The 26,474-nt window shown below is 47.4% G+C and overlaps 1 protein-coding gene and 1 pseudogene across 1 annotated transcript in view; both read left to right on the top strand.

Moving 5' to 3' along the window:
• The first annotated feature begins 1,053 nt into the window (after positions 1–1,053).
• Positions 1,054–26,474, top strand: part of kpnb1 (karyopherin (importin) beta 1) — a 36,412-nt gene continuing 10,991 nt past the window's right edge. The window contains exons 1-5 of the mRNA XM_054734203.2: positions 1,054–1,304; positions 2,012–2,070; positions 6,644–6,826; positions 7,532–7,732; positions 26,280–26,432. Coding sequence (XP_054590178.1) covers positions 1,265–1,304; positions 2,012–2,070; positions 6,644–6,826; positions 7,532–7,732; positions 26,280–26,432 — 636 coding nt within the window. The 5' untranslated portion in view covers positions 1,054–1,264. The remainder of the gene's footprint in view (positions 1,305–2,011; positions 2,071–6,643; positions 6,827–7,531; positions 7,733–26,279; positions 26,433–26,474) is intronic.
• On the top strand, positions 17,180–19,998 carry LOC139069930 (uncharacterized; annotated as a pseudogene).

The following is a 26,474-nucleotide window of genomic DNA, read 5'->3' as shown; positions in this document are numbered from 1 at the left end:
AAAACCTTTTTCATCTGAGGTTTTAATACACATTTACACATGCTCTTCAAACGAATTTTGCCTCTGGCCGATATCTTTAAATGAGTGATTGAACCCACTACCAAGGATGAACTCTGCTAACTTTAAAAATCTGCTGCTCTAAATAAGCATGAAAGTCAGAGAGGAGCTCTAGGATGGACATGGATAAAGGAACTGTAATGTAGAGGTAAAGTAGGGCAGGGCCAACGTTAGCAGCTGTCATACGGTCCATCTGAAATGTTTGACTTTCATTTAGCTTGTTATGTGACAGGTTAGAGCACAGTCTCATGTTAGAGTTTTGTCATGAGAACATTGAGATACCTCACATGCTGATGGCATGTAGAAATAAACTTTTTTTTTTTCAAAATAAAGAATAATTTTAATCACAATTGAAACGTACAATCCTAGAAAAACCTCGTCCAATCAATGTGCACGTCCTGTTCTCACTGACTGGATAGAAATCCTTCCATCAAACTGTGTGTGTGTCCGCGTGTGTGCGTGACACGAGTGTGTTGTGAACTGGTGTTGTGGTTTTGCACTGATGTAACCATCCTTACGCTGACAAAAATGTAACTAAGTAACTTTTACTTTGAGAACATTTTATTTACGATTCTTTTTACTTTTACTTGAGTAAAAATTCAGGCAAGTACTTTTACTTGTACTTGAGTAAAAAATGATCAAAGTACTGGTACTCATACTTAAGTAGGAAATTTTAGTACTCTTTCCACCTCTGAATATAAATGTCACATTCTTTCTAATATCTGTATTGTAAAAACTTGATAATAAATTCTATAAACGTGAAAAGTATATGGTACAAACTTGATAATATATAGTACATACGTGATGGGACAAACATGAAAATTGTCACCAGACGGGCACCGCACTTTCCCACTCCCAACCAGAAGCTGGCAGTATAACATCAATCCGCATTCAAAATCTGAGAGGTAGAAGACTGCATCACTGACGCGTGCGTCAGAGCGTGATATCCCTCCGCGTAGAGAAGCGCGCGGTCCTTTCCCTCGCGATGCGGTGAAACTCTGAGACCTTCCTGCGCGCGACACTGCCGTTAACATTTCCCGCTCCATCCGTGAGAAACCATTGAGCGAGCACCAGGGGAATATCCACATCTTCTAGCATACACCGAACCCGCCCTGTAGCTCGTACTCACTGAGCTCCGTGGAGGCAATCCAACCCGCTGAGGGCGCCGAACCTGTTCGAGTGAAGCAAGCGGCAGCCGGGACACGGAATGGAGCTCATCACTATTCTGGAAAAGACAGTCTCTCCAGGTGAGTACTGGGGGTGTATGCGCACCTCAGCCAGGGTGTGATGGTGAATTTTCAGAGTAGTTGTGTTGAGTTGCAATGAGAAGCGTGAGAAAAGTTTACGGCAGGGCGGAGGAAGAAGCTAACCGAGCTAACGCTCGGGCCTGACACGGACAGTGACTTCGCACTCTGCCGGTAGTTTTATTGCAGTTTAGGGTAAAAGTAGTCATCATGCCTACTCTGACCGTTTCCATACGTTTTGTCTTAACAAGTCGTTAAAATTGGGCCCCGTGGCGGCTGATAGGGTCGCTACAGGAAGCTGAACCGAAGACCGACCCTGCCCAGGTCTGGTGGAGCCGCTCCATTAGCTTGTTAGTGGGTGTCATTCTAAGTCTCGACCATTTCCTTTACGGTTCAGATTAGCAACTAATAGAAGTGGTCGTTTGGTTGTGGTCTTCGATTAGTGTCTTTATCTACAGTTATTACTGTTTTCAGGCAGTTAGCGCCACTTGGTGTTCCAGAAACGTGTTCCACAGTGGGGCTAATGTTAGCTGCTAACGCGCATGTGCCAGCCTCGGCAGGGCGGTTAGCAGCGTGCAAATGTGACTGCGTGGAATCAATGTCACTCATTTAGGTAGCTATTAACGATGTTTGGAGTGGATCGGACATTAAACCGGGTCAGGGCTCATTGTGTGCCCGCCTACTGGAGTAACACTTCTTTCTCTTCTCAGATCGGAATGAACTGGAGGCGGCGCAGAAGTTTCTGGAGCAGGCGGCGATAGAGAACCTGGTTAGTAGTAGACCCCTAACGGAGGAGGCAGAGGCCGGCAGGGCTGCTGCTGCAGGCCAGAGGAGAGGGGCTTCGGACAGCTGCAGAGTCGCTGGCTTCTCCTCCCTTCTTTTCCCAACACAAAATAAACACACACACACAGGGACGAACACACTCGGCCTGTAAGCGCCACCCTCCAAATCAACTAAACCCAAGATAAACGGAAGTACATTCACCTCGTTAACCAGCTGACTACAGCTGAGTTATTTTTCTATGTGTCAGTTTAAGGTCCCTTTTTAAAGATTTTAATTTCTAACTGGGTTCTTGCTGAAATCAGGTTCTTGACCTTACTCCAGATCCAAATTGTTCAGTAATCATGCAGGATTAGTGATGGTAACTGACTTGGAAAGATGAATTATTTTCTGCCAAGAGTCCCGTTGCTGTGAACGTTTTACAGTAAATTTCAGCACTTGAGGAAATAAATACAGAACAATTTCTCTGTTGGTGTTTGTAGGCTTTGCTGCAGCAGACCCAATATTTCTGAACATTTACTTGTATTTATGTGTTTCCCTGCATTTTTAAAAAGCTGGTGGTAACAACTCACTGCAGTGCATTCACTAAGCACCATCAGGTGGGGGAGAGACTGAGCTTGTCCTTCTGCTGCTTTAACATCCCGTCAGTAAAATAAATTATAAGAGTAGCTTTTAGGATCAGTTTTGAAAGCCTCATGAGCCCTTGTTGCAGAAGGCAGGACATTGACGACTACCTTGGATTCACACTCACTTCGCACCGCTGGCACAAACAACGTTTTTAGCAGTTTTCCTTTTTTTATTTGAGATCTGATTTCAGCCTTTCCATATGTGTCAATAAAACATGTTTTTTACTTTAGAAACTTGAGCGTTGTTTTGCTGTGTCACATCTTTAGGGCTTACTGTCCACACTGGTTCCCAAAGGGCTCAGGAACGAATGAGGTAAAATAAAAGAAGTCAAATTAAACAGAGGGGATGAAAAGAAGTGAATGGCATCATTGTTATTTGCATTGTCTTGCTTTTGAAGTTTCTGTTTTAACGTGGATGGTATCTCAGCCAGAGGTTTAGGGGTTAGTATTTGAATTATTTAGGAAACACTGGATTAACAGTGTTTCAAGGTCTCTGACTTGACTTGAGGTAGGATGATCTATAGAAACAATCCTGAAGGTGAAATGATGTAGTGAAAACAGTTTGTTCGGTGAAGTTTGTTAGGTGTTTATAGATGGAGAGGATGAAAGTTTACATGACAACCAGGAGCCTTTTGTTCAAAGAAGCTCAGAGCTGTGACTTTATTGCTGCCTTTGTTTCTGCTTTTCAGTTGGACCTCACTTTATGTATAAAGTTGTTTTTTACAGGAGGCGATTTGTATATTTGTTATTGACGAATATTTTATACGCTATGCACGGAGAACATCGCAGAGGTAACAATTAAGAACAGGTCTCCATCAGTGCATCTGAGCCTTTTCTCACCCCCTCCGCCTCTGGTTGCTGACGTTGCACGCGCAAGCACCACGCTGAGGAGGGGTTTGGAGAGCGTCTGTGATGCACTCGACATCGTGCACTACAGCGCGGCGTTGAGTGTAAAGTGGAAACCCTTCTGTCTTTCAGACTCTGGAAGACTTCTGGTTATTTCATTTGGAGAATGTTTCCTGATTTAAAACTCTGGCTGAAGTAGCGCTCACCCTTATTCAGCACTTGCTTTGAGTGTGTCAGCAGAGCACGGATCCATCCAGAACATTATTTAAACAGCCATGAGTCTGTCTGAGGCAAAAGTCTAGAAGCTCATAACCTCTTCAGCAAGCTCCCTAGAGACATTTGATTACACACAAGCTGCAGGTGACCAGTTCAGGTCTACGCGGAGCAGAAGGAACCTCCTCCTTGAACCGTCACCTTATCGTGGTGGAGGAGTTTGAGTGCCCTAATGATCCTAGGAGCTAGGTTGTCTTGGGCACTTTGTGCCCCTGGTAGGGTCTCCCATGACAAATTGGTCTTAGGTGAAGGGTGAAAGAACGGTTCAGAGGATCTTTCATGGATGTACAATCAAAGAGTTGGAGTACCCGGCCCCGGGGGTTACCAGGGTCCCACCCTGGAGCCAGGCTTGGGGTTGGGGCTCGTGGGCGAGCACCTGGTGGGCGGGCTTTTGCCCATGGGGCCCGGCCTGAACCGGATACATGGGCTCATCCAACTGTGGACCCACCACCCGCAGGAGGAACATGAAGGGTCCGGTGCAGTGTGGACTGGGTGGCAGACCGAGGCGGGAGCCTTGGCAGTCCGATTCCCGGACAAGGAAACTGGTTTATGGGACATGGAACGTCACCTCACTGGTTGGGAAGGAGCAGGAGCTTGTGGCAGAGGTTGAGCGGTACCGGCTAGATATAGTCGGACTCACCTCAACACATAGCATTGGCTCTGGAACCCAAGTCCTTGAGAGGGGTTGGGCACTCTCCTTTGCTGGAGTTGCTCCGGGTGAGAGGCGGAGGGCTGGGGTTGGCTTTTTGTTTGCCCCAAGACTCTCTGCCAGTGTGTTGGGGTTTACCCTGGGGGACGAGAGGGTAGCTTCCCTGTCTTCGGGTCGGGGAACGGGTCCTGACTGTTGTTTGTGCTTATGGACCAAACATCAGTTCAGAGTACCCACCCTTTTTGGAGTCCCTGGGACGAGTGCTAGATAGTGCTCCATCAGGGGACTCCATTGTCCTGCTGGGGGACTTCAATGCTCACATGGGTGATGACAGCATGACCTGGAGGGGTGTGATTGGGAGGAACAGCCCGCCTGATCTGACCTCGAGTGGTGTTTCGTTATTGGACTTCTGTGAGAGCCGCAGTTTGGCCATAACGAACACCATGTTCGAACATAAGGATGCCCACCGGTACACTTGGTACCAGGGCAGCCTAGGTCGCAGGTCGATGATAGACTTTGTAGTCGTATCATCTGACCTGCGGCCGTATGTTTTGGACACCCGAGTGAAGAGAGGAGCGGAGCTGTCAACTGATCACCACCTGGTGGTGAGTTGGATCAGATGGAAAGGGAACATGCCGCGTAGACCTGGCAGACCCAAACTCAATAGTGAGGGTCTGCTGGGAACGCCTGGCAGAAGAACCTGTCAAGACGGTCTTCAACTCCCACCTCCGGCAGAGCTTTGACCGCGTCCCGAGAGCAGTGGGGGACATTGACTCCCGAGTGGGCCTTGTTCCACTCTGCGATTGTTGAGGAGGCTGTTGCTAGCTGTGGTCGCAAGGTGGCCGGTGCCAGTCGTGGTGGCAACCCCCGTACCCGCTGGTGGACACCAGAGGTTCGGGGAGCCGTCAGGCTGAAGGAGGCCTTGCAATGTGAAATGCTTGGTTTCAGATTTTGTAAGAAAAATAAAATTTCCCCCCAAAATGCGACTTATAGTCCAGTGCAACTTTTATGTTTTTTTTTCTTCTTCATTAGACATTTTATGGCTGGTGTGACTTATACTCCAGAAAATACGGTATTCATTATTTTAAAAATGTAAGTGACGGGGATAAATGGATCATGTGACCTCTGGCAGCAAGCAAATGCTGCCACCTCAGAGTGTGTCCAAACGCAGCAGCGATTCATTCCATCCCCATAGAAATAATCCTTAAAGTTTTTGTTCAGAAAGAAACATTTTGCTTAAATAAAATATAACAGTGGGCACCACAGGGAAACAAAGATGAGGCTTCTTTTTAACATTATAACCGTGTTTAATACGAGCCGTTTATAAGTCACTCTACCAAACTACAAATACAAAATTAAACAAAAAGGAAAATATAAATTTCTCTTCCGGCAAACATGTGTGCTGCTCTTGTATATAAAAAAAATAATCTTATGTTTTGGGCTTATGTGTTCGCAAATCAGTCTGTGCGTCATGACGTCACATGCACGAATAAATCGTCTTTTTTTTTGGACTCACGATTGGCGGTGGGAAAAATTATACAACTCTGGGAGGGAGGGAGAGAAAATTAGACTGTCTTTTATTTTTAAATTTCCCTATTGCCTTATACTGCTCTTGTCTGGTTTCCTGTCTGGTCTGGACTGCCGAGCTCAATGTGTTCTGTAAGTGTAGCGTGGGGAAGAAAGAAAATTCACAAAAAACAACCAAACAATGCACCTGTGGTGTAAAATCAGAGTGGTTTGGTTTTTAATTCAGGTTCCCATTAAAACATTGTTTTGATCTCAGTGAGATGCTCGTCTGGCTGCAGCTGTTAGATCAGACCGTGAGCTGTTATATGATCTGTGGGTGTGGAACAATTGCAGGTGATGGAGACAGGTTTTACAACCCTGCAGGTGCAGAAAAGGAAAGGTAGAGGCTGGCGTTTGTCATTGAGCATGATGAGATATTGAATTTTTTGGTGGTGCTTAAATAGGTATCTACTGGGTGAGAACTAAACCCTAACTTTAGCTAAAACCATCCAAAGAGCTGAACTGTTTTTCCCCCCAAAACTTTACAGAAATGTTCCGAATCCCCACTGAAAACAATTCGCGGATGGATTGAGCCAAATGCACACATTAGACAGCTGATACCTTCAGAGTTCTCACTATGTTCTCCTTTCTTTTTCCCCCAGCCCACATTCCTGGTGGAGTTGTCCAAAGTGTTGGCGAATCCAGGAAACACTCAGGTGGCTCGAGTAGCTGCAGGTCTGCAAGTGAAGAACTCTCTGACCTCCAAAGACCCTGATGTCAAGACGCAGTACCAGCAGCGATGGCTGGGCATCGACACAAACGCTCGCCGCGAGATCAAGAACTTTGTAAGCAATGTTTTCTCATGTTAAGGATTCCAGGGACCATTATGAACTTCATCAGAAGTGCACACGCTAACCACGCCAGTCTCACGCTAGTTAGAAACCTGACACCGTAACACTTGTTATAGCTTTGGTACAGCTGTAATTTCTCAGGGTTTCCCTCAGTGCTTTATAAGCCAGGCTTTGCTTGGCCACCCGCCAGGCTAAGTGTCATGCCCCGCCCCCCTCCCCGACCCTGCCGTGTCCACTGACACAAACAGTGCAACAAAACTAGAGCCCTCCATCAGCTGATACTGGTGAGAAAAAGCAGTGATCCCCCCCCCCGACGGCCAAAGCCGCCGGGCTTAACTCATTTTCTGTGGGAAACCCAGATTTCTGTGATCTGGTCTGGTTGCAAAGAAAGCAAAAAATCTTGTTTTATAAAACTGTATAGAACCAAACATAGACACTGAAATTCATGACTACAGTTATGCCCATGTCTGTATGTTTAGTATTTTATTTTATGGTGCTGTGCTACTGACCAGATGGGGTGAAGTCAGGTGACTACACCTCATCCTGTCTGTAGCAAGGGAAAGGTTAGCTTTAGTTAGTTGCACTGCATAAACTTGAGCAGCATAAGCATACGGGGGACTAAGTCCTCACTGTTCCTCTGTGCCAGGTCCATCTTTAGTTCATTAACATTTATTAACATTACCCATCCGTGCTTGGTAGGTTCTGCAGACTTTGGGGACAGAGACATATCGGCCAAGCTCTGCTTCACAGTGCGTCGCTGGCATCGCCTGTGCAGAAATCCCAGTAAACTTTTGGCCTGAGCTGATTCCACAATTGGTTGCCAATGTCACCGATCCATCAAGCACCGAACACATGAAGGAGTCCACGCTGGAGGCCATTGGGTACATCTGCCAGGACATTGTGAGTGAACACAAACACAAAGCCACACAACATCCAGATTCAGGTGATCAGCATTTTAATAACTAGTATTAAAGGTGAATACACCAATATTTGCACAAGAATAATTTTTGTTTTAAACTCTCAGTGACACACTTTGCAGGGGGTGCGCAATTAATTTTTCTTGGCGTCTGGAAAAACATCTCCTTTTGTCCCCTTTATGTGACTTTCTGCCCCTTTTATTTTGGTCCAAGATAATTACTGGGCTGGCCCTGTTAAACACCTTCTACACCCCTGCTTAAGCTTGGTTTATGCTTGACACATTCACTTTCCGCTTGGTGATGCGGCTCGCGGCTGGAACGTGCTTCACAACTTGCAGCGTTTATGGTTCATGCGGCTCGTCTGCGGTGCGCCAATGCTCTCCCAAACTGTAGGGGGCAGCATGGAGCTCTACGGCATGCATCCAACACTACACCGTAGTAGAAGTAGAAATTACTGTTTACAATATGGCATTCCAGCATTTTTAACAGCGTTCTCGTCTTTTCCGACAGTGCGAGCTATTTCTCTCCAAGAATTATTAACAACATGTTGATCACGGTGATCTCTGAGAGCTGAATCACCGTCCGCGTGGTTAGAAAATTTCCTAGGTGCGCGTTGCGGAAATTTTGGGCCGTGCGGAGGCGCGGTGGAGGGGCGTGGTTGTTAAAATGACACAACTTTTCCACGCGGAGCCATGCGGACCTCGCGGACGCGTCAAGCATGAACCAACCTTTAGTAGACTTAATGAAGTATTTTTAAGCTAGTATAAATAGAATAGAATAGAATATCCTTTATTGTCACTGTACACACTCGTACAACGAAATTTGGAAGCCACTCCCGGGTGCAAGTTGAAAGAGCTACATAACACTTAACAATTAAAATTCAGTCAGGACAAATACTTCCCTGTAACAAATACATAACACTACAATAATTAAAATTCAGTCCGGACAAATCCTTCCTTCATAAATTGTACAAAATTAGAACCATGCAGCTTGTGTGGTTCCATCAGGGCTGCATCTGCAAACATTAGATAAAATAAGAACATGTCCTTTCAAATTAGCATGTTCTTTTTGTTGTTAACTGCCATGATATCCCTGGGAAATAAACTCTCTGAAGCGGTTTGTCCTGGTCCTCTGGGGTCTGTACCGACGACCTGATGGCAACAGCTGAAACAAGTGGTTCCCAGGATGGAACTTGTCCTTAATGATGTTGGAAGCCCTGCTGAGATAACCGGGGTATGCTAAGTCCTCCAGGCTGGGCAGCGAGCAGCCAATGATCCTCTGGGCTGAATGTATAACCCTCTGAAGCACTCACCTGTCTGCAGCAGTGCACCCTGCATACCAAATAGTTATCCCGTATGCTAGGATGCTCTCAATAGTGGCTCTGTAGAATGTCACCAGCAGTCTCTCCTCAAGGTTGTTCCTCCTGAGCACCCTCAGAAAGTGGAGACGCTGCTGAGCCTTTTTTGATACTGCCGTGGTGTTAGCAGACCAGGAGAGGTCATCAGAGACCACGACACCCAGAAACCTCATGGAGTGAACTCTTTCCACACAGTCCCCCTGGATGTAGAGAGGTTCTGGATCAGCTTTGTTCCTTCTGAAATCCAAGATGAGTTCTTTGGTTTTTTTTGGTGTTCAAAAGGAGGTTATTTACTGAACACCAGGTAGTCAGTCTGTTGACTTCATCTCTGTAGTTTGACTCATCCCCTCCAGAGATGAGCCCAACCACGGTGGTGTCGTCCGCAAACTTTATGAAGGTGTTGGAGAGATGGATCGGAACACAGTCCCATGTATAAAGTGTGAACAGGAGTGGACTCACTACACATCCCTGAGGAGAACCAGCACTGAGGGTGATGTTGCTGGACTGATGAGGGCCTAGTCTTACAGACTGCGGTCTGTTTGTGAGAAAATCCTTGATCCATCCGCAGATACAGTTGGAAAATCCCAAATGAGCCAATTTCTGGACCAGGATCTCCAGAATGATGTGGTTAAATGCTGAGCTGAAATCTAAGAAAAGCATTCTCACAAAGCTTCCCTGGTGCTCCAAATGATCCAGCGCAGTGTGAAGTGCTATGTTGATAGCATCGTCTGCAGATCGATTAGCCCTGTAGGCGAACTGATGTGTATCTAGGGTAGGTGGCAAACTACCCCTGATGTGCTGGCAGACCAGTTTTTCAAAGCACTTCATCACAATTGGAGTGAGTGCGATCGGCCTGTAGTCGTTCAGAGTGTCTGCTGCTGTCGTCTTAGCAATGGGAATTATAGTGGCGGTTTTGAGGCAGGGAGGAACGATGCATAGTGACAAGGACCACCTTACTAGTCATCCAGGGTTTTTGGTTTGGGAACAGTCTGATCCGTTTGTTTATGGTCACAGTTTCCACTCAGTCCTAATGTAGGAAAATACGGTATCGGTGTGCTCCTGTTAGGGCTGTAGCGAAGCCTCGACAACGTCGACGGCTCGATTCTAAAAATTTGTCGACGTCAGATCCGGAAGTCGACGCACCGTGCCCACTTGTTGCATCCCCAGGAGTTTGTAAATAGAGGAGGAATCTGCCTGTTTTTCCTCCTCTAGTTCGCCCTCTTCTCCGCCTTCACTTACATCTCCGCCAAATACCGAAGACCCGGAACAATGTCCATCCACCACTAGATTATTTTCCTGTTTTGCCCGCCTTCGTCTCCCGGCAACGGACGACAACTTCCGGGGTCAGATGCGCTGCTTCGTCTCTACCGCAGATGTAGGACATCACCGGGAGCGTTTCTCCCTTCATAAAGGAGCTTCTTTCAGACATTAGGAGAGCTGTTTTGGTGGTAGCAGTCTCTCCTCCGTGCTGGTCTGTTTGCTGCTGGGTGTTTTTGGTTTATTTAAACTTGGTAACTTGAACTTAACGTTGGTAAAGCTACTGTTAGCATTTTCGCTAACAGCTTTTTGCGTTTGGATAAGCTGTTACGTTGTGGTTTAAAGTTCATCTTTTTTGTGGTGTAGATCTCTCTTTTATTACATTTAGAGTGTTGTGGGTTTTCGGTTTAGTGTAAAATATCACCTTGAGTTTGGTTTAACCACCCAGTTCAGAGTTTGGACCTTTGGAGATCCTTATTTTGGTCCAGAACCCAGTAATCTTTGCCCAGTGGGACATCCCTAGTTATTTGTACTTTGTTTTAATTCCCCACAGGCAGAATTAGGCCCGAGCAGCGAAAGCGCTGCGAAGGCCTCTTGTTTTTGCTCTGTTTATTCTTTCTTTTTATTTATTATTCTTAGCCCGCTTTGAATGGCTTTTTTGGGACCTTACCATACCCCAAAACTCACAATATTTTGCAGACATGTCAGGCCTGGTGAAAATTTTGATATTTTAAAGGTCCCAAAAAAATCGCAAAGAAAATGGCTGAACAGCGCCCCCTAGAAAGTAAAAAAAAAAACCTCTCCATAAAGCTTAGTTTATCATACAGTTATGAAATTTGGTACACTTGTAGTACTCAACAGTCCGCACAGAAAAGTCTCTTGCAAGCATGGTCGATATCAAACAGGAAGTCGGCCATTTTGGGTTGAAATGGCGATTTTTGGCCGTTTTTGCCGTTTTTAGGGTCCGTTTCTGATTGGATTGCTCGATCATTTTTCGCACGATTGTCTTAAAAATTGTGTAAAATTGCTAAGAAGGGATGGGCGAACAAAATGAGACAAGGATTCTGAGTTTTCGTATATGTTGAAGGGGCGGGGCCAGGCCTCGAAGTTTGACTTCTCGCCAAAATTTTTTAAATTACTATAACTTCATAGCTGAATGGAATAGAGTGACCAAACTTTCTGTGGTCATTCGTCATCCACCCACAAAGTAAATTGAATGGTCGGATGATGACATCACACAAGCCCCGCCCCCTCAGGACCAAAAAGGTCAAGTTTTACTGTGAAAGGTCCCAAATTGCCCCATTTCACTTAATCACCACAAATTTGTAGCTGGTAACTCAAGACAAGTGGGGGTTGCTTGGCGTCACATTATGGGAGTTTTCGGCAGAGGGCGGGGCTGTGGCGGCGCGGCGAAGTCAGGCGTACCGCCGTGGCCTTACGTTTAACTCCCATTTCGTCATTTCTAAAGATATCGTCACGAAACTTCTTGTGAGTGATCCTAGTCCGGCCCCCCAAAGAATCTGATGTGAATATCCGGTGGGCGTGGCCTATTTTCTGAAATAGCGCCCCCTAGGACCATTAAAACTGTCAGCCCCAAGCCATGCTTTAACTGAGGATTACGAAATTTGGTACACTAATGTGGTGTCTCAGGACCTACAAAAAAGTCTCTTGGAGCCAGTGCAAAGTCGCACAGGAAGTCGGCCATTTTGGTCAAAGTACGCGATTTAGTGGTTTTCGCACACTTTGTTTGGAGAGTGATGCTCCGTCGCCCTTTTCACCAATCTCCTTCAAAGTTCTGCTATATACTCTTAAGACATAGGGGGAAAAAATTCAACTGTCGGATTTTTCAAAAGTTGAAAGGTGTGGGCGTGGCTAAGCCTCAAACTTTGACCTGTCGCCACACCACTCTTTTTTTCACAGCTTCCTACTGGACTCCTTTTACCTAATCAGCAGGAATCTCTGGCAAATAGCAGTAGACAACTTGAGGTCACTTGGTTTCCAGTACTGGCAGGTTTCGAAAAAAGGCGGGGCTTTGGGAGCATGGCGAAAATTGCCATCACGCCATGGAAATACGTTTGCCTCTCATTTCTTCAATTATGGTGATATCACTACGAAACTGCTGGTGAGTGATCATATTCTGACCCCCAAGAGAAATAGACAGTTGAAGTTTGTGGGCGTGGCCTATTTTCTGAAATAGCGCCCCCTAGGACCATTTATCAAACAGCCCCAAGCCATGCTTTGACTGAGGATTACGAAATTTGGTACACTAATGTGGTGTCTCAGGTCCTACAAAAAAGTCTCTTGGAGCCAAGTGCAAAGTCGCACAGGAAGTCGGCCATTTTGGTCCAAGTACGCGATTTAGTGGTTTTCGCACACGTTGTTTGGAGAGTGATGCTTTGTCGCCCTTTTGACCAATCGCCTTTAAACTTCTGCTATATACTCTTAAGACACAGGGGAAAAAATCCAACCGTCTGATTTTTCAAAAGTTGAAAGGTGTGGGCGTGGCTAAGTCTCAAACTTTGACCTTTCGCCATTACATTACTTGACTTAATAACTCCCATGTGCATGATCAGATCTATATCAAACTTTGTCTGTGTGATCACTGACCACATCTGAAGACAATGACAATGTGGACAGCTGACATCACCTAAGCCCCGCCCCCAGACTACAGGGCATTTAGTTGTAAATGGTCACAGCGCCCCCTGGATGGTTTCAAACTTTATTAACTTCTAAAGACAAGGTTAGAATGGCATTATACTTGGCTTGTGACATCACGTGACTGAACCAAACACATCGGAGTTGTTGGTTCAAATCCCTGTAGCTCTGCCCCTTTCAGCTCACTGGCTTTAGATAACACACACAACGTCCGATTGATGCCAAAATAACAGAAAACCATCTTTGTCAACCAAAGCTGACCTCAATGGGACCTTTCTGTAGTTGGTCACAGCGCCCCTAGTTAACTTTAACCTTCGATAACTTTAAAAAACGTGGTCAGAATAGCATTAAAGTTGGTCATTGTCATCACACCACCAGTGTGGCAAAGATAGAGTATGCCCTAGTGGTGAGACGTGCAATATAATGGTGGGCTCAGAGGGGATGCTGAGTCAGGGTGAGGTGCGGACGAGGTGACCGTTAGTGGTTTCATGTGTCGGGGTGGTGGACGTTTCTGTTCCGGGGACGTGCCCTGGTGCCCCTGGCTGCCGGCCAGGCTGGAGCGGCGCGGAGCTGCGAGGGCCAAACGACGCTGCTTGCAGCTTTAATTAGTTTTATTATTCCCAACCTCTGGATGGAAAGATTTATGTTTTTTTGTAGTTGTAAATAAACCTGATCATCATTTTAACTTTTTAATCCCGTTATTGTCCCTTCCTTTTTGCACACGAGCCAAACTCCCCAGGAAGAGTCGTAACACCACTCGCCTCACGCACATAAGTGACCAAAACAAAGCAGCGTGGAGACACTCCATCTCCAACCACCTCTCAGGCAGCAGTCTGCACTCACAAGTTCTACACGTCACCAGAACATAACCAACCGCAACCTAATAAAAGCAGTGTTATACAAAATGGAAGGCCTGTAGTGTTTATTCTCTTACAGTAAGAATTTATCAAGTTTTTTGAGGAATTTATTTGAGATTTTCTGGTTTTTGTTAATTGTGCAATAGAAAAATAATCATTAGATTAATTTTCTAAATAGTCATTAGAATAGTCGACTATTCGATAAAATAATCGTCAGAATAATCGTTTTAAAAATAATCGTTTACCCCCAGCCCTAGCTCCTGTTGATTTTGGCTGTAGAATAAGTCCCAAATAGTTGAGGAGAAGCAGTCACGTAGCTGTGAGATGGCTCCTTCTGGCCAGATTTTGATTATCTTAGTTTGGGGCTTACTTTTCCTCAGCAGGGAGACGTAAGTGGGAGTGAGGGACAGACAAAGGTGATCAGATCCAGCCAGATGTGGGAGGGATTTCGCTCTATAGGCACTTCTGATGTTTGAATAAACATGATCCAAGGTATTTTTCCCTCTGGTGGCAAAATCGACAAACTGGACAAATTTGGGCAGCACCGTTTTTAGGCACGCTTTATTAAAATCTCCAGCAACAATGAAGACCCCGTCAGGATGCGTAAGCTGCAGCTTATTTATGGTATTGAGGCTGAGGGCCGTGCCCACGTTAGCCTCCGGTGGTATATACACAGCCACCACAGTCACTACTGTAAACTCCCTCGGGATGTAAAAGGGTCTGTATGAGCCCACCAGAAACTCCACATCAGGAGAGCATTGTGTGTAGATGGTGCGGCTGTTGCAGAACCACTCGTTGTGCACGTTAACACACAGCCCGCCCCCCCTGCTCTTACCTGAGTCACTGTGGCGGTCATGCCGGTGCAGCGTGCGGCCTGCCAGCTCGACTGCAGCATTAGGGATCATCGGATGAAGCCATGACTCCGTAATAAAGATAATGCTGCAGTTTCGTGTAAAACTCGTGGTGGCAATCCGTAGCTCCAACTCGTCCATTTTCTGGATAATGGATCTGACGTTAGACAGAAAGAGGCTTGGTAGTGCTGGCCGATGCGGTTGTTTACGTAGCCTAGCTTCTGAGCCAGCCCTGCATCCCCTCTTTTGCTTTCTCTCCCTCCGTCTCCTTCTCCGCTCACAGGGCGCACAGACGATCCACAGAGACCCCGCCGGTCTTGCTATATCCTCCTGGATGTTGTGTTTCCGATGATAGTTGTCCGAGACACACAAACTGTATTTGAGACCCACATCAATTAAGTCCTGTTGACTGTACGAGACTACGACGTTGCAAAAGTTCATGGATTCACATAGCAACAATAAAAACAAAAACAATAAAAACAAGCACCAAACTGGAGAGCTTAGAGCCACTGAACATGCGCGCACCGCCATCATGAATCATAAAAATGACTGAAACACAAATTTACATATTTGGCATTACTGACCATTATCTTTGATTTAATTTATTAAGAACATCAAGATGCATTCCAGTGAACATTATAATAAAGTAAATATTTCTAGTGCAGAGTGGAGACAACTAGGGATGCTCCGATCAGGTTTTAATCTGCCAATCACCAATACTGATCAGCCAAGAGGCCGATCATGGCCGATCAGCCGATTACCGATGCCAATTACATAGATTGGCTGTAAATTGTTCATTTAGCTATGGTGAGTTCTAATGCATGTGTTACATATTAATTCAGAAAAAACATGTTCTCTTTCTTAACATTCGTTTCGATGTCTCACTATGGGATACGCCCCTCCGCGGATTCCTCAGAAGCACTTATCTCAATATGCCAATCCTGATTGGCCAGTGACCGTGACGTACACGTCCCCTGCTACTATAAGTAGCAAGCGTCCCAACGCACGCACCATTCAATCACCTCTTCTCGCTTCGGTGGTTGCTTATCTCTCAGGTAAGTTAGCTCAACTGTTCACAGACGGAGCCAGCTAATATCATCTCTCCGTCGCCGAACGTTACTGTCCTTCCGTCCTGACCTTCACCATAGGCTCGGGGCATAGCGAGCAGCTTCACACTCCAGTGCACCTGTTCGTTCTCTTGCTAACACACCAGTTAGCCCACATGGAAGCCGCTCCTCCCACCAGAGGAGTCGACGGCATAGGAGCTCGCCTCTGTACCTGTGGGAACAAAATCTCGAGCAAAGACCCGCACAAGGTCTGCTCGAGCTGCCTGGGGCTGGAACACGCCCAGCTAGCATTGGAAGTCCCCGGGTCATGTGAGAGCTGTGCTTGCTTCACCCTGAAGAGCCTTCGCCGGCAGCTAGCGCGCCAAGCTAGCCTGTCGGGGAAGGACCCTTGCCTGCCGGCCCCTGGGCCACCGCCTGGGGACGCCGGTGAACATGCCCTCCCGGAGCCGGAACCGTGTGCCGAACACAGCTGGGGCTCACAGCTCGAACTGGCCGGTCCGAGCCACCCCATCGAGGACGTGTTGGAGTTGGACTACGGAGACGACGAGGACACCTCGGAACTCCTCATTTCAGAGGAGGACGTGGATGACGACGTTTTTCTCCCCATCGCTCAGGCCTCCATGCCTAGCTTTCCGTCCTCTCCCAGGGATGGAGCGGTTTCTCCGGCTGCCCGCCTGGACATGCAGTCAGTCTGCCGACGCGCTGCGACCAGGCTCAACATCCCTTGGCCCACCGTGGTCACTTAAGCTGTCAGATCCCGCTACGAGGGAAAGAAGCTGCCTCAGACCACAAGGGCGGCAAAGCCCCTCCTTCCCGCCTTCCCGGAGCTTCTCCAAGAAGTAAGGTCCTCCTGGGACAAACACCCGTTCAGCTCCAGGTCTCCTGTCCAAGGAGCCTCCTCGCTGGACTTCGAGGGGATGGATAAGGCTGGCATGCTTCGCTGGTCGCAGCCCACCTGCACCCACGGCTCTCGGCAACTTCCTCCAGGGCTCCCGCTCTTCCTACAAAGGCTGACCGCTTCCAGTCGGCGTTGAACGAGAGGGCGTACAAGGCTGCCGCCATCTCAGTCCAAGCTTTGAATGTCTCCTCCATGCTCTCGGCGTACCAAGCCGAGCTCTGTGAGGACATGAATACGAAGCCAGACCCGGAGGTGTGGGAGGGAATCACCGTACTGACCGACATCTGCCTGCGTGTGCAGCGCTGCACGGTCCAGGCCACAGCTAAAGCTATGGGCATGATGGTGCTTCAGGAACGTGCACGATGGCTGAACCTCACCAACCTCTCTGATGGAGAGAAGGACATTTTGGACATGCCAGTCGTGCCTGAAGGCATCTTTGGCTCTGCTTTGGCATCAATGCAGCAATGGTGTGAGGCCAAAAAGAAAGGATGAAGCCCTTAAACTCTGCCTTCCCCGTAAGCCTTCACCTGCTCTGCCGGCTCGGCCGACCCTTCCTCAGGCAGCTGCCCGAGCCCAGCCTCAGTTACGGGTCCCAAAGTGCCCGAAGCCTCAAGCAGTCCAACCAGCTCCTTCGGGATCAGCGCCTCGACCAGTTTGGCCCCAGAGGTCCGGCAACCAAGCCGCTCCGCAGCCGGGACAACCCTCCCGACCCGGCAGTCAGCAGGTGAGAAAGAAGAAGAAAGCAGCCTGACGGAGTTCTTTCCCTCCCGACGCTGCAGCTGCCCGTTCCCCATTCGCCAGCTCCTCCTGTTCGATGTTGCCATGGTGCTTTCTCCCCCCCTCACGGGACCCCTCCGGCAGAGTCCCCGAGCGGTTCAGGGTGGGGCCAGGACGTGCAACCGGCTGTGCCGGCTCAAAACACACGCCACAAGCACTCACGTTGTTTTTTACAAACATGTCACGCTCAAGAAGCATTAAAGAGTTCGCTGCCGCATCCAGACAGAATGTCAAGGGCGCAGCAAAAATCAATAAAAATGTTGCCCATGAGCGGTTCCAGGCGGGGGCGGCCCCTGGCGGACTTTCCCGCCAGCCACGGGTTGTCCCCGTACGCCAGGGCCACCAAAGCACAAAGCCCCCGCGCATGCACAGTGGTTGCCACGAGCACCACCGCCCCACAACCTCTGGAGGGAGCTGCTGCTCCGTATGTCACGGCTGTGTCACCGCTCTCCACTCAGAGAGGAATGGACAGCGGTTTCTGCTTCACATTGGGTGCTAAGAACTATTTCGAGAGGTTACAGGCTCCAATTCGCTTCAATTCCTCCTCGATTCTCCGGCGTAGTGTTCTCCCACGCCCAGGGGACATCAGCTCACATCCTTGAGGGAGAAATTTCCTCCCTGCTAGAGAAGGGAGCGATATGCATTGTGCCTCCCGATCGGTCTCAGAGTGGTTTCTACTCCAGGTACTTCCTGGTCCCGAAACGGGGAGGGACCGGTATTCGCCCGATCCTGGATCTGAGAGCCCTGAACCGATGCCTCAGAAAGTACAGATTCAAAATGCTCACGCTCTCATCCCTTTTGCGTCTGATTAACCAGAACGACTGGTTCACCTCAATCGTCCTAAGGGACACATACTTTCATATTCCTGTGTACCCTCCACACAGGAAATTTCTGAGGTTTGCCTTTCAGGGAGTGTGTTACGAATTCACCATGCTCCCATTCGGCCTCTCGCTGAGCCCAAGGGTGTTTGTCAGGTGTACGGAGGCGGCGATCGCCCCTCTGAGAGGGAGGGGCATTCGGCTGGCCACGTATTTAGACGACTGGCTCCTGCTGGCACAGTCCAGAGAGGATGCAACGTCAAACACACTGGTTGTGATCCATCACTTGTGTGGTCTGGGTTTCAGAACAAACTGGCAGAAAAGCGCTTTACTCCCCTCCCAGAAAATAACCTTTCTAGGTCTGTCTCTGGACTCAGGGGCGTTCACGGCCTGTCTCTCGGCACCACGTGTGAACGCGCTTTCTTTCTGCCTGGCGCGCTTCTGCCTACACAGTTCGGTGCGGTTTGCGTTATGCCTCAGGCTTTTGGGGTCTCATGGCGTCGGCTATTTCAGTGGTACCACTCGGCCGTCTACACATGAGAGATATTCAACGCTGGGTGGCTTCTCTGGGACTCTCCAGTGCGCCACAGAGCGCGCAGGGTGACGGTCTCTGCAGCATGCGTCGCGGCGCTCCGCTGTTGGCGTCACCCCTCCCTCTTGGCACAGGGGGTGCCTTTGGGGTTGGTTCTCGTGAGGAAAGTGGTCACGACAGATGCGAGCCTGTCAGGTTGGAGGGGGGGGGGGCTCCTGGATTGTCGCTCTGTCAGGGGTGTGTGGAGCAGAGAGCTCTGGGGGACACACATAAATTATCTGGAACTCCTCGCGGCCTTTCTGGCCCTGAGGCGCTTCCTGCCTTTTCTCTCCGGCCATCATGTCCTAGTGAGAACAGACAACACCACAACTGGCTTATATAAACCGCCAGGGGGGGCTGCGCTCCATGCGGTTACACACGCTGGCACGCAGACTGATCCTATGGTGCAGCAGGCATCTCCTCTCAATCAGAGCCACCCACGTCCCGGGTGTTCTGAATCGGGGGGCAGATCTGTTGTCCAGAGGGACACCCCTGTACGGGGATTGGAGCCTGCATCCAGCAGTGTTGGAACAGATGTGGATCCGGTTCGGCACAGCCGTAGTGGATCTCTTTGCCTCCAAGGAGAATGCTCAGTGTCCACTGTTTTTCTCCCTGCGCGACCGAGACGCTCCACTCGGCGTGGACGCGCTGGCACACGACTGGCCACGGGGACTGCTTTACGCTTTTCCCCCGGTGGCCCTGATACCACCCACCTTGCTGAGGGTACGAACCCAGTGCCACACTCTCATTCTGGTGGCCCCATACTGGCCAGCCATGCATTGGGTGGCAGACATTTTCCAGCTCCTGGAGGGCCAACCTTGGAAACTGCCGCTTCGCAGGGACCTGGTGTCCCAAGCGGGAGGCTCAATCTTCCACCCTCATCCAGAACGGCTGGCCCTGTGGGCCTTGCCCCTGAGGGGTGCGGGCTAGGGTCAGCAGAGCTGCCCCAGGCAGTCATTCGAACCATTCAGAATGCTAGGGCCCCCTCCACTAGGGCCCTATATGACTGTAAATGGAGGGTGTTTGAAGCCTGGTGTCGGGGCAGGGAGGTCTCACCCTTCCAGTGCCCTGTGAACGTCATTCTGTCTTTCCTGCAAGACTTGTTGAATGGGAAGAAGGCTTTCTCCACCATTAAAGTGTACCTAGCAGCATTTTCCGCCCGACACTTGGGTTTTGGGAAGAAATTGGCAGGTTAACACCCCCTGGTGTGTAGCTTCATGAGGGGCGCACGCAGGCTTCTCCCTGTGTCTCGACCCCTGGTGCCCTCATGGGATCTGTCTTTGGTGCCGTCGGCCCTCTCTGGGCCTCCATTTGAACCTATGGACGGCCTGGACCTTAAGATCCTGTCTCTTAAGGTGGTGCTACTCCTGGCTTTGGTATCTGGAAAGGGAGTTGGTGACTTACAGGCTCTCTCTGTGCACCCATCCTGCACCCAGTTTGCACCAGGTGACATGAAGGTGTCCCTGAAGCCCAACCCTGCCTTTGTGCCTTAGTTAGTGGGCTCCTTTTCTCCTATTATCCTCACAGCATTCTACCCACCGCCCTTCTCCTCTCCTGAGGAGGAGCGGTTGCACAAGCTGTGTCCGATTTGCGCGCTCAAGGAGTATGTTAATCGGACGGAGAACCTTCGCAGGGGGGACCAGCTTTTTGTGTCGTGGGGTGGGCCTTGTAAGGGGAAACCCGTCACAAAGCAGCGGCTCTACCACTGGATTGTGGAGGCTATTTCTATGGCTTACTCCTCTCAGGGCATTAAGGCACCTGTAGGGCTCAGGGCCCATTCTACTAGGGGCCTGTCTGCTTCTTGGGCCCTTTTTCGGGGGCTGTCAATCCAGGAGATTTGTGCTGCAGCAAGGTGGGCTTCTCCACTTGCATTTGCACGCTTCTATAAGCTTGATGTTTCGGTCCCTGCAATGACTCGCACGATTCTGAGCGTGGGGTCTTTGGCGGGCCAAGACGTACCCTTGTAGGTTGGTGATCGCTGGATAAGCTGTCTGGCAATACGGGAGTCTCCATATCCCATAGTGAGACATCGAAACGAATGTTAAGAAAGAGAACTTTAGCTTACTATCGTAACCCTGGTTCTCTGAGTAACATGAGTAAGATGTCTCACCAGACAACCCTTCTTGCTGGGCGAAGCGAGAAGAAATGTTTATTTTGAATAGTGCGTGCTTTGGGACGCTTGCTACTTATAGTAGCAGGGGACGCGTACGTCACGGTCACTGGCCAATCAGGATTGGCGTATTGAGATAAGTGCTTCTGAGGAATCCGCGGAGGAGCGTATCCCATAGTGAGACATCTCACTCATGTTACTCAGAGAACCGGGGTTACGATAGTAACCTAAAGGTTTTACTTCACTTCAAATTATGTAATATCAGTAACCCCCAAATTCCACTACCTCTGCTCCGACACGAACGCCGGAGCAAAATCGGTCCCGTTGTGGTCAATCAGAGCAATTCCACTACTGCGGCCGTGCTCCGGCAGTGCGGCGCCGTGCGCCACCCTCTGTTCCGGCGTCCGGCAAATAGAATCAATCCTATTTTCGCCGGACGCCGGAGCACCTCCGCAGTCAATGGACAGAAATCACAACTGCCAACAGGAAAAGGAGCAAGCACAACTTCCGTTTTTCACAATAAATCGATAAACAAAAGGGGTTTTTTGTTTCATATGCACAGGTTTAACAACTTTTAACAACTATCAATGGTGGCTGAAGTTTAAATGCACAAAAGTAAGCCATAAATACAGTTTCTACTATCAAAGTAGTCACACTTTGTAGATCCAAACACTGCTGATCTCTCAACACAAATGATGGGCAGATTAAACAGTTCATTTCGATGCTTCTCCCACACAACGGGTGTTTGGATCTAACTTCCGCGTTTATTGCTCGGACTGTATCGCAAGATCTCAAAAATCCCGCGCATGCTTGTTTGCGCACCTCAGGTCTCCGCACCGGAGCGGAGCCGTTGTAGAGCGGGTACCAGTAAAAATTGAGTTCGGAAGCGAGCGGCTGCGGAAGGCGGGGGCGGACCGGAGCGGAGGTAGTGGAATTTGGGGGTAACAATTTATAAGAAATTGAAAACATTAAGGCTCTCTTTAGGCTAAAAATAGTGCAAAAAAAGTCAATATCTCACATCACCACCTAAATCAAATTGAGTATCCAAGGATACATTCAGATACATCCAGTGAGCTGTTAAGCTCAGCATTGACACAGGACTGACATCTGAGCTCCAAATGTCACTTGTGAAACTCAGAGCATGAGACGCTTTCTTTAAGGAGTCCCTCGATGAAAGAATACACTGGTGGAGCTCTAGAAGGGCTACGTCGGCGACATATTTACGTCCCGGTAGCATGTAGCGAGGTTCCAATTGGGTTAGTAGTCGGCGGAATCCGGGGTCTTCCACAACTGAAAAATGCTGGTCATCTAGTCCAGTAAATTAAATGATTTTACGGGTAATTTGCTTAGCCTTTTGACTGTCGCGCTCGCATGGGCAAGTGCTTCCAAGCGTCAGCTGCGTTAGCTGCCGTCTGACTGTGGCTGCATTAGCAGGCTTCTTTTCATTGTCTGCGGTGAGCCTCAAAAACCCACCATGCTCCACCAAATGTTTAGTCTTTAAATGTCGGATCAAATTCGTTGTGTTGAATTTTTTTGAAGTGCTTCCTCCGCGGGATATGTTTTCGTTGCAAGTGTTGCAAGACGCAAACTTAATATCACTCTCGCACACCGTAAAGAAGTTCCACACAGCAGACATGTTTGTCTTTGCGGGTTTGCCGCCATGCGCACTAAGCGGGGAGAAGCGGAAGGGTGAACTACCGGCTGGGAAGAGTAAGCGCCAGTGCCAGTTCGGAAATGAAAGGCAGTGATCGGCGATCACATATCACACACTTTTGCAGGAAAATCGGCCGATAATTATCTGTGGCCGATCAATCGGAGCACCCCTAGAGACAACCCATAGAAGCACTGATTTGATCTCATTTCAGAGAAAAATAGAACAGGCCCCTTTGTGAATGGTCATGAAAATAAAGAAAACACATTGAATGAGAAGGTGTGTCCAAACTTTTGGCCTGTACTGTCACCACAGAATCTCCTCTCCCCTAAAATAGCTGCTACTTACCACATGGCCATATTTATGGTGGCTTTTTCCTCCTGAAGGAAGGATTTTAAGTTTGCTGAACTTAAAGCCATTTTCCCTCTGTTTTTCTCTGTCTGGTTTGATGACGTCACTTTTGTGAAGCACATTTGTAATCCTGGACCTATTTTCACACAAAACCTAAAGTAATGTTTCCCCCTGTTCGAAAATGAGCGCTTTCTTGGCATCAAGATGCGTCCTTTAAAATTTAGATGTCGTATGTGAAATCCATGGCACGAAACAAATGGAATTAGAAAATAACTTTTTTAGACTCATTAACTTGCATTCATTTTATCATTCTTCCGGGGACCCATAGTCCGGAAGTAGATGGGCGTGACTTAGGCTCCCTATAAAATCGCCACCACCACTGGTGTTGCTACACCTATGAATACAAATAACTCTCTGTTGATGTTGGCAGCTAACAAAAGGCAACTCTTTGTTCTCCGCCATGACGTGCTTCCTTTTAAGCTCTTTGTGCATTGCCGATGTGCTTCTGTAAAAGGAGTTTCACTTTGCGGAGTTTGTACTCTACATGCCTTTTCTTTGTCTTTGTATATTCCAAAACCTTAGAGCTACGTTACCGACTTGCTGTATTTTCTTTCTTCGGTGGCAAAGGTTGATTGTGGGCCACTACTGCACATGCACCTCTGAGCTAAAAAAATAAAATGTGTATAAAATAAACTGCAAGTTGACTATTACATTAATTGTCGACATCGTGACGAGTCGACAAATTGTGGCAACATTAGTTCATATTGTGGTGTTCTACATTTCCCACTGCGTCTGTCAACATACAACAGGTTGTACAACAAGCCATTTTATTATTTAATCAACTACACCTCTGTGTAATGAGTCAATTTACATGTTATTTATTGGACCATAAGACATGAGATTCCATAGGAAATATGGAATCAACCTTATGGATCTGCGGGTACTGTTTAACCAGACGATTGGAACTTTTCATTGCAGGGATTATGTAAACACTTCATATTAACTCGGAGACAACAGAAGAGAGTCAAGTTTTAAAAGTTTAAAGATTTAGTACTAAACAAATTAAAACTAGACTAACTTAAACACTAAATGTATGGTGTAACTAGGGTGGAATGAGACGGAGAATGTTGTAGTGTGGAATGTTGTTCAGAACCAGCAAATCCGAAGAAACGATTAGTTCTGGTGGGAATGAAGGTGATGTCTTCGCGCTAAGCTTTCATTAGGAGATTCATAAACACATTCGACGCCATGTTGTCGCTCCACACATACCCTTAGAATGAGACCTCCGTACAGATCCAGAATGCCAGGTCCTCGGACCCCTCTTTCAGTACCGGAGCCGATGAAACAGCGTCAGCAGTACGACAAACTAGTCTTTGGATTGTCTCCAGGTAAAAAGCGACAGTTAGTTAACAGCGTCAGATGGACCCAGAAGGTCAGTGAGTTCAGCATTTATTCTGAAAGGAACCGTTGCAGCAGGTGGAACAGCAACAGGTTTTCCAGCTTGTCGCTTCTTTCAGCTGAAGAGGAAAGTTACGGATTGGCCACTCCGTCTTCAAGTGTTCTCTCGAATGCTTTGAACTGGCGTTAAAGATGACATGGGCATAGTTTTATACTTCGGATGTTTTGGTTTATGGTCGAATGAAAAGATGACAGATTTACCAAGCACCACCAAACCCACGCCTCCGTCAGGTCTGTCAGAATCTGATTGGATCAGTAAAAGCAGTGTTATGTCTTAACGCTACGTGAGATCAGTCCTAGTGGAAACATTTAAAGTCATATTACTTATTATATTCTATAGGATTATAATAAAGTAATTAATATTTTGATTTCACGGATTGGTCACATCTTATTGACGAACACTGATTAGCTTATTAAAAATAGAGTTCTTTGATATATTAAAGAGAGTCCAAGAAGCTCTTGGGCTGGAAAGGAAGCAGTTTATAGCAAATGCATGAGACCTTGAGGCCATATATCATGCAGACTAGTTCTGTGTCAGAGGAGAGGGGGAATGACTTGGTGGAAAACAGTCATTTCATTCCGTTACATCTGTAATTCCTGCTCTATAATTTATCCAAATAATATTCTTACTGATGAAATTTAAAAAGATAATGAAGAGGTACAAATTATGTTTAAGTAATAATTAATATTCATAATAACTGCACTAGTAGGAATTTAGCATCTTAATTCATGATGATGTCCTGACCAGTTGTCAACAGTTAAACCTTTTTGTGTTTTTACAGAAACTCAAAAAAGGCTATTAGGCAAATATTACTAAATGTGTGAAACACTGAAAAAACCTTTTTAATGATTATTTCTGATCATAATCAGTCACTGAGTTTTTCATGCAGGCTGAACATGAAAATAGTCTCCTACACCTATCTTCTGCATTATCTATTGATAGAAAATAGACAGTGAAACTGTTAAAATCAGATCTACATCACACTGTCGCCTAACATTCATGGACTCGCCCATCTTGACTCATGACGTGGAAGGCTGTTTTAGCATCCAGGAAACTGGAGAGAATGTCTCAACTAGTAGAAGCTAACTGTTAGCATTACCAACTCCACTACACAGCAGAACTCCTCCAGGCTTGTGTTATTTGTGGAGATGGAACAACATTGCAAATCAATTGCAGGGTAAACTTTTCTAAACAAAATCTCTGAAAAGGAACAAAATATTTTTCAAGTGTTCAGAACATTTATAGAATGTAATCATGCCTTTATCAATAATGTATAAGATGTGTGTGTGATTTATGTAAATACAGACGTGAAATCAGTTCGTGTAAAATAATCGTGTAATCATGAAACTGATTATTTCTTTGACTACAATCATGCCACCAAAATTTATAATTGTTGACTCCCAAATGCCAATACGGCAACCCGATGACATCCTAATAAGCAAATTGGATGAGTGCATTTGCTCTCTGTACAAACTTTGGGTCCTACTGAAGATTTCTCATTGACAGTTTACCTTTATCTCTTACCATTTTCAAGCTACAACCCCCTGAAAAGGTCCTGTCAAAATTTAATATTTTCTTGAAAAAACTGGCACCCAAAAGGTTATTTTGAATTTTTTGCTTATCATTTGTCTTTTCTTGCACCAAGTACTGCAGCAATTTCCTAATGTTGTGATTCTCGCACAAATGACAATAAAACCCTTCTGGTTCTGATTCTAACCGCTTACAGTCAGACGCACCGGAGCTGTAACATGCAGACTCCAGACCAGATTCCAGTTCTGGTTTGTGACTGTTGCAGCCTATGCCTGACGCTGTTGTCTGTGGAGTACTCCTGACATATTTTGTTCCTTTTAGGACCCTGAGCAGCTGCAGGAAAATGCCAACCAGATCCTGACGGCCATCATCCAGGGCATGAGGAAGGAGGAACCCAGTAACAATGTGAAGCTAGCTGCTACCAATGCCCTGCTCAACTCACTGGAGTTCACCAAAGCCAACTTTGACAAGGAGGTGAGGGTCTGATGTAATAGTTGGAGTTCCCTAGTCAGGGAT

This window comes from Nothobranchius furzeri, chromosome 5 (assembly GCF_043380555.1).
Source record: "Nothobranchius furzeri strain GRZ-AD chromosome 5, NfurGRZ-RIMD1, whole genome shotgun sequence".
In the NCBI taxonomy this organism is placed as follows: Eukaryota; Metazoa; Chordata; class Actinopteri; order Cyprinodontiformes; family Nothobranchiidae; genus Nothobranchius; species Nothobranchius furzeri.
Note: the sequence above shows the minus strand (reverse complement) of the source record. Positions and strands in the feature narration are given on the sequence as shown.